Raw genomic sequence first — 8,694 nt, 5'->3', positions numbered from 1 at the left:
ACAATAACCTGAACATCATTCACGTCTCTCTAATTAAGATTATTCGTTAAATATAAGCAACCATCAACATCTCTGTCGCAGGTCTCATTATTGTTATTTGCGTTGTCTGTGCTGTCGGCACAAGTCCGTAAAATACTATAACCATTGCTAAATAGCAAGCTTCGCTGTAGTCCGTGACTATTCACCAGCTTAAACTTTTTCTTAGCACGGCCACGGAAAATTCTAATTGCAGTAGTTCAATCAAGTAAAATGGACCTCTACTTATGAGCGAAATTGAAGATGCGACACTACTATTATTCATATGAAAGAAAAGGACAATAATTTAGTGTTTGTCGCCCAACAAACTGTATATTATAACATACATTTCACAGTGATTTTAATCTTAAATTAAATTTTAATGGCTGATTAGGGTTTCTCAATGTTATGTCACCAATAAGAATGATACATATATATGTATATAATTTTTTAATTCAGGTAGTCTTTGATAAAACACAGGTAGCATTAATACTAGTGAATATCGGTTTTCATATCTGGGATCAGCGTTAAATATAAAAATAATGTATTGCTCTATTTTTTTAAAGTATAGTTGATGATCTCATAAGGTCCAAACACATGTACCATAAAGACAATGAAAGAAAGTGGGGTCAAGTTAGATATAATTGCGAAAAATGTATTGAAAAAATTCTCTTCCACAGTTTGCCGCAGAATATTTTTATCATAGACTATTTGATAGATGCAAATATTTTTTATTAACAGTGCTCAGCCGTCTCTCTCAGTATGTATATATAATTAGAGAATTCGTTTTTTAATCGAGTTAGAGATTGTAATTGATCTTAGTAACATGCATTGTAAAAAATTGATCAGTTATCAATGTCTGTAGAATAAATATTATTATATAAATGAAAATGCCTTCTTGTCCTATCATTATCATTCCTAAAGAGCTGCGGCCGCCATTTCTGATCAATGCAGCAACCACAGAGGCCGTATCATTAGCATTTACATGATCAGGGGGATAAATTTATCATAAGGAGTACTTGGGACTGGCCTAAAATGTGAGATATCATCGATTTCATTGAGGATTGTTCGGGCTGATTTTAACAGAATATTAGTAGAATCCTAATTGTACGGAGATACATCAGGGCGAATTATCAGAACAAATTGTCATTAGTTCGGTAATCGCACCTATGTCTCACGACTTTCTTCTAATCGGAATACAAGTTTAAATAATTTCATTATTTCATTTAAATTTGAAATTTAATCTGTAATCCTGAAACCGGAATAAATAATCTGTTTTCAACTTTTTTCCATTATTTGATTCGAATAAATCCCTGTGATTAGGTCGGAACCGCTTACGTAAGTTTATTATGTCATCGTGATAACAAATTTATGTAGAGCGGTTCGGGTTCCAATCAATAATATATCTCAGATAATTGGTGGTGATACGGAATATAGTAGTCCCGATTTAAAATTGTTGTGGGGATAAAAAAATTACGCTGCCGATATTTGATCTTAGTTTGCGATTGGTAGTCCTGAATTCTGTCACGTGACCTTGTCCTAACATCACACTCATTTCTAGACTGACAGTGCCAGGGTTGGCTGCGCGGCGCTCCAGTAAAATTATTTATTTTTTTACTATTTTCAGCAGGCATGTCTCTTTTTCGGAATGTTGTGTCGAAGGCCTTGAGCTCCCCTCAGGTACGTTGCTATTTTTATTGATTATTTTATACTTGAAAAAATAATGGGTGAAAGCAGCCGGCGAAGGTGCTCAGTTGGTCCTAACTAGGCTACGATTGTTTTGATTTGATCTCATGACTGGGATCGTTGTCAGCTGAGCTCTGTGTAGGCATAATGTGGCAAGATTGATGGCATCGAAGTTTCATTTCGTGAAGTAGGACTGTAGGACTAGCAGCATTTCCTGTTGTTGGAATGCTTTTTCTATGACTGTTATCAGCAACATGCAGTCAAAAATTAATTGTTAAAAATTTTTAATTTGAATTTTCTTCTCATAAATTACAATATATTTACCTACCTAGTAACTTATGGCTTGCACTTATAGCTACTAGTTATAGTTATGCAACTTGGACAATAGCCAATAAGTAGGCTAGTACCTGTTGAGTATTGGGTAATGGAATTTAAGACAAAATTTGCATTTGAAGGCCTCAATTTAAATATTAACTCAATTAAGCTGAAATAAAAAATTATGTTAATATCAATGATCAATCTAGGCCTACCACTATCTTAGCTACCTAATTAACATTCAATGCATACTGCATAGTGAGTAGTGACAAACCAGAGATTTTTTAGAATCAGTTCATTTTTCATTTCTTTGTTGACTCAATATTTAAACCAAATTCTTATGTATGATAATGCTGTATTGCTGGTATCCATGATACTTTGCTGGACTACTTATAGGACTCAAAAATGAACTTGAGGGAGAGTCTAAAAAACTCTTTGCTTTGGCAGCTTTGCCACAATGATTCATTAATTTGAAAATAATTAACAATCTCTGACAGAATTTGTTCTCAGTTATATATACTTGCTATTTAGTTATGAAATTTGATCACTTTAGGAAAAAATGAAATTAAATTTTTTTCATTAAAGTTTGCATGAAAATAAATGTCAATGAATAGTATGTATTTGAATTTTAGTACCGTATTGACTACTGAGAAATCAGTAGGTAGTGGGACTGGGATAGACACCATCTTTAAACCATGAATTTGAAGATAATTTAACAAAATTTGTAAATTTGGGATCCAGTTACCTTTGCAACAGCTTTTTGACAGAAACAGATAGTACTGACTCACTCTTGACTCGAAATAAAATTAATATTTTCTCAGTGGCATTATGAATGCTAAAATCGGTATGTTAAAAAATTTATGAGAAAGAAATTGTTATATTTGTATAGGTACAAATTCATGTTTGATTTTTTCTAATCAATATATAATACAATTGGTTTACTTCATTTGAAAATTTGCAACTAGAAAATGACAATTAAATTTATCATAGTTTTATTGACAAAAATTTAGAGGAATAACACCTTTTTTCATCACTTCAAGCATGTAAAATATATAAAAATTTAATTAATAGAATGATCAAATTGATACAAAAGAAATTGAACTCTTAAGTAGCAAAAAGTGGGCAAAGGATTATAAAAATCTTTTCATACACAATATCATGTTATAAAACCTGAAGATATGACAAAGAAAAGTGCTGCAATTCCAAGACCCTGAATTATGAGCCTTCTAATTCCAAAGGTGGAGCTCAAAATTTTGAAATTATTTGTAGATATGGATGAATACACAGTTCACCAGAATTTTGTAAATTCATCAGAAGTAAGATTCATACACATTATTTATGTCATTGGTGTAGTTTGGCAGAAGATTTTCTTTAATGCAGGTTTCATTGAAGACCAGAGAGTATTTCTTATTGACAATTTTCTTATTGTTTTTCTCTATTCGGCAAATTAGGCTCTTGATAGGAACTGAAAAGTCAAATATCAGGTTTCCAAGGGACATTTTATTATAATTTCAATTTTACGACGTTTCGAATGTAACTTCATTCATTATCAAGTACAGAGGACGAGTTTTGCAACAAGTGAATTTGAAATTTTGAAATGACATTAGTACAAACATAGAGTATTATGGATACAGATTGGAATCAAAGCTTGAATTACGAGAACAATTTTAACGTCCTGACAAATCTATGTTTGTACTAATGTCATTTCAAAATTTCAAATTCACTTGTTGCAAAACTCGTCCTCTGTACTTGATAATGAATGAAGTTACATTCGAAACGTCGTATAATTAAAATTATAATAAAATGTCCCTTGGAAACCTGATATTTGACTTTTCAGTTCCTATCAAGAGCCTAATTCGCCGAATAGAGAAAAACAATAAGAAAATTGTCAATAAGAAATACTCTCTGGTCTTCAATGAAACCTGCATTATTTATGTCATGCACAACACAACAGTCATCAAGGTGATCATGTGTCAGTGTAGGAAAGACTGTGTGAACCACCACATTCTTTATTGCTAACTTGCTATGTTGTTTGCTCTTCATTCAATATTATTACCATCACTCTCAATCAACAGATGCAAACAACCTGGAAGTGATTGTAACCTAATTTGTGGAAATTTCAAGGGAATGCAGAAGTGCATGGTTTTTCATTGAAATTAATTCTATCTATATTTTTTATTCAAGCATTTTTATAAATAAATGGTGATTTGTTTACTAGTCATCAATGACCATGAACAACTGAAAATTAACTTACTCTATTCCTCATGCCTGTAATGATTGATTTAAAAAGGTCAATACTAGTATTTGAGTTTGAACACAAGTTGAAGTGAACATCATGTGGTATGAATCTATTGCCAGTATAAATGGGAGCACATGGCCCTTTTCATCCATTATGGCCTGCAAAAGTTGATGACATAATAAATTTTTTCTAAGAACCTAGATATATTAGAAATTTATATCCATTAAAAAGAAACTCCATAATCCCTAAAATCATAACTAATCATATTGCAGGCTGTGTGTCCCTTGTCATGCAGCACCCGAGCTCAACCCTACTCAACTGAAAGCTCCAGCCTTAAAGATGTCATGATGGAAAAAGTTCCTGCAATGCAGGCTGAAGTTAAAGAATTTAGAAAGCAGCATGGCAAGACTCCTGTTGGTCAGGTCACTGTAGACATGGTGAGTCTGTATTCATTTTGTCACAGTGGCATCTTGCTAAAGATTGTGTCTTGGAATTCTGTAAAATTAAGCACCAATATAAGATTGTCTCAAAAGTTTGCACATTTAAGGCTGGCTGGGAATTAGGGCACTTGTATTAAAATATTGTGACCTTCATTTGACTCATGAAAATTAATTGGATGCCTCCAAGCTGCTCATTTTAAAGTGAAACTCGAGCATGTAGAACTATGTCTCATTGTAGGTATCAAGTTACTCATTTGATTTTTTACCTGCCACCCATGCATAGATCAGACACACTTTATGCTTTTAATGGAATTCTTACCTGTTATATTATCAATATTTTGAGTACAAAAGTTAAGGCATTTAATTAATATGATTGTGTAGATGTACGGTGGCATGCGAGGCATCAAGGGCCTTGTAACGGAGACATCTGTGCTGGACCCGGAAGAGGGCATCAGGTTCCGTGGCTACAGTCTTCCTGAGTGCCAGAAACTTCTTCCTAAAGCTGCTGGTGGAGAAGAGCCTCTCCCTGAAGGAACGTTTTGGCTTCTGCTCACTGGTGATATCCCCACTCAGAAGCAGGCTGATAGTCTCAGTGAGGAGTGGGCTAACCGTGCAGACCTTCCCCCCTATGTGCTGAATATGCTCAACAACTTCCCCTCAGCACTGCATCCTATGGCTCAGTTCTCTGCTGCGATCACGGCCCTGAACTCCGAGAGCAAATTTGCTAAGGCATATGCTCAGGGTGTGGCTAAATCCAAGTACTGGGAGGTGGGTTCTTCATAATTGATGACACTTTTCCAAAATCTCAGCTCTACATTTACTGGGAGTCAAATTGCTGTTTAATCGTATGTTTGTCACGTTGAACTCGTATATGTTGTGTTAGTGAACTAGACGAGATTGTATTTTTTTGGGGGCATCGCATCGCTCCCTACACAATATGATGACATAGGCTGCTGTGGAATGCTCTTGAACAGAAGGTGAATTTAATGTGAACTCCCTTTTTAGCGCATTTTCTCTTTATAGAAAAAATGCACTATTGTGCTCGCCATGTCCGTCAGTCTGTCCGTCCGTCCGTGACTTCACGTTTTCGTCTATTTTAAGAAGCGGGCATGCCCGTATCAAAGATACATCTCTAGCTCTAATGCACTGTACTAATCGCAATGAAAACTGATTTTTGCACGAGAAAATGCGCTCTGTCACTCACTGCCGTGAGTACTGAGTTATATTTTTTTGATCATTTCATTTAATCTGACTCGATGGAATCTGTGCAGCTGTGCTACGAGGACTCCATGAATCTGATAGCAAAGCTACCCACCGTCGCCGCTGTAATTTACCGCAACCTTTATCGCGATGGATCTTCTGTGAGCACCATCGATCCCAAGCTTGACTGGAGTGCTAACTTCACCAACATGCTGGGCTATGAAGACCCAAAGTTCACTGAGCTCATGAGACTCTATCTCACCATCCACAGGTAAAGACTGGAAATTGACTGTAGTGGAATATCTCGTTAAAACCGCCTTTCAGCGGTGAAATCAATCTTGCTAAGATTTAATCTAGATTATATGATCAAAGCACGGCACACTAACTAGACACTTGATATTCGTGCAGAACATGTTTTTTTTGCTAGATAATCAGCTCGTATTATCATGATATTTGTAAATTACCTTTTAAAGCAACGATGTTCTGGCTTCCGATTCAAATAATAAATAATTATAGTTTTTGTTGGAACTATTCTAAAGATTCGTTCGTTTGCAGTGATCATGAGGGTGGCAATGTGTCGGCTCATACGTGCCACTTGGTGGGGTCAGCTCTCTCCGACCCGTACCTCTCATTTGCTGCCGGCATGAACGGTCTTGCTGGACCTCTGCACGGCCTTGCAAACCAAGAGGTGCGCGTCTAGCTATTATTTTCAAATCTTTCAATGGATATTTTACTTCGAAATTATTACGAGTTAAAGTTCCTGTCTAATTGTACATACTAACTCGTAACATTTTAGAATTGCTTCATGGTGTTGACTTATCGTATGATTGTTTTGAGAAGTTTTTTTGGTCCGCATTCTCAATTGACGCCAACCTGAGCAGTCACAGCAGCAATGCAACGTATATCGCCAAGGTTACTACCTGCACTGGCTTAGCTACCTCCTTCTCAGTTTGAAGGACGGATGGATGTTGTGTAATGCCATTGTTGTTGCAGGTTCTGGTTTGGCTCACTAAGCTGCGCAAGGAAGTCGGTGATGATGCAACTGAAGAGCAGCTAAAGGAGTTCATTTGGGGCACACTCAAAGCTGGCCAGGTAACTCTTGTGCTTGAAATTGATTCCACGCGATTTAAGAATATTTTTGGCCCGTTCATTTTGGGATTTATATTCTCGTGTGCAAGACTTGTGTGAAAGCACTCAAATTATCTTCAATCTGGTTAATTCATATTATTCATCATATTAGATTTTTGAACCTCACACGCATTTCCTTAATTTTCTCTACCACATCGGCCGGCAAATCTTGCATTGCGCAGAGACATTAATTGATATATCCAAAATAATTACTCTCATAGTAAGCTGGAAAGTCGACTGCTAAGTCAGTTTTTCTATTGCGGCTTTGGTTCACAGGTTGTGCCTGGCTATGGCCACGCTGTGCTGCGAAAAACTGACCCTCGCTACACCTGCCAGAGAGAGTTTGCGCTCAAGCATCTTCCAGATGACAAGCTCTTCAAGGTAAGTAATAAATAAGTGCGATCTCTGTGTAACTCAGACCGTTAGCAATATTCGAGGTAATTAATGCAAATCTACTTCTTCATTAAAGATTTAGTGTACATCTATTTGTTGAGAACTACTAGCACATTTCTTTATTTTAATTATTGAACTACTAGCGTATTATCTGGATTAACCCTGATCTGGGCCTAAGTGAAAAGTGGCAAAAAAAAAAAAATGCACGAGGCCTCCGCTAAAATTACCACTCTTAACTGTTGCGTTGTTCGTACAGCTTGTGTCTAAGGTGTACACGGTGGTGCCTGGCATCCTTACGGAACTAGGAAAAGTAGCCAACCCCTGGCCAAACGTAGACGCCCACTCAGGCGTGCTGCTCCAGTACTATGGCATGACGGAGATGTCCTACTACACAGTCCTCTTCGGCGTGTCTCGTGCGCTGGGCTGCTTGTCATCTCTCATCTGGGACCGCGCTCTTGGTTTGCCCATTGAAAGACCCAAATCTCTCAGCACCCAAGCCCTCATGAAGATGGTTAAGGCCAATGCTGGGGCGTAGAATTGTTTTATTAAGATGAATATGCAAGTTACTCGTAGCGATGTGTTGTTGGGGGGAGTGTCACGTAAGGAATTGTGTTACGGGGATTGAAGTTGTAAACAGCGATGCACGTTTGTGGAACGGTAGTGCTATATAAACGGCAGCTGAGTTCACCGAAATTAGTCACGCTGAATGCTACCTATCCCTTGGGTATGGTTTGGATTTAGCTATTTGCGGTTGTCCTGTCAATGATTGTGCTCTTAAACTGATCTTCCAAGTTACAGCTCATTCTAACTTCCGATGTTCTAAATGTGCGATATTTTCACGGCAGATAATAATGCATTTCCCACAAATATTCTTTACCAACGTTGACCTGCTATCCAAATCTTTCACTTTTGAACTTTCACTCCCTCGGTTGTCATCAAGCTAAAGTTTCTTTCAGCGAATTCAGTATTATACGCTTTTTCAGTTATTTATTCTGCTTCTTCTCTCAGCTTCGCCTGCTGCTATTTAATTTTTCTGATTCAATGCAATTAAGATTCTAAATATTTAATAAGAAATATGCGTGTCAAATGAGTTTTCATAGCTTAAGTTGAATTTATCAGTCATGCGGCTTTTAAGTTGAAACAATTTTGATGTGTAAATAATGTACTATAGCTCAGAACTCTATTGTTTGGCCCGCTGTAAAATGATCGGACGAGTTGGAAGTACAATGATCACTTGGAAATTAGTTTGACTTTCCTTGATATTCACCCCAATTTATT

The 8,694-nt window shown here is 36.7% G+C and overlaps 1 protein-coding gene across 1 annotated transcript; it reads left to right on the top strand.

Annotated features, from left to right (window-relative positions):
* Nucleotides 1-1,559: 1,559 nt before the first annotated feature.
* On the top strand, nt 1,560-8,657 carry LOC108676215 (probable citrate synthase 1, mitochondrial). Its single transcript, XM_018164268.2, has 8 exons — nt 1,560-1,695; nt 4,528-4,692; nt 5,077-5,463; nt 5,967-6,166; nt 6,451-6,583; nt 6,889-6,987; nt 7,300-7,404; nt 7,673-8,657. The coding sequence occupies exons 1-8, from the start codon at nt 1,648-1,650 to the stop codon at nt 7,949-7,951; spliced, it is 1,416 nt and encodes a 471-aa protein (XP_018019757.1). The 5' UTR covers nt 1,560-1,647; the 3' UTR covers nt 7,952-8,657.
* The last annotated feature ends 37 nt before the right edge of the window (nt 8,658-8,694 follow it).

Source organism: Hyalella azteca, unplaced genomic scaffold (assembly GCF_000764305.2).
Source record: "Hyalella azteca isolate HAZT.00-mixed unplaced genomic scaffold, Hazt_2.0.2 contig5, whole genome shotgun sequence".
Lineage (NCBI taxonomy): Eukaryota > Metazoa > Arthropoda > Malacostraca > Amphipoda > Hyalellidae > Hyalella > Hyalella azteca.
The sequence above is the reverse complement of the archived record's forward strand: the minus strand, read 5'-3'. Positions and strand labels throughout refer to the sequence as shown.

Coding starts and splice junctions, on each gene's coding strand:
- LOC108676215 (XM_018164268.2), top strand. CDS start 1,648: ATGTCTCTTTTTCGGAATGTTGTGTCGAAGGCCTTGAGCTCCCCTCAG. Junction 5,464..5,966: donor CTAAATCCAAGTACTGGGAG/GTGGGTTCTTCA, acceptor GAATCTGTGCAG/CTGTGCTACGAGGACTCCAT. Junction 7,405..7,672: donor CAGATGACAAGCTCTTCAAG/GTAAGTAATAAA, acceptor TTGTTCGTACAG/CTTGTGTCTAAGGTGTACAC.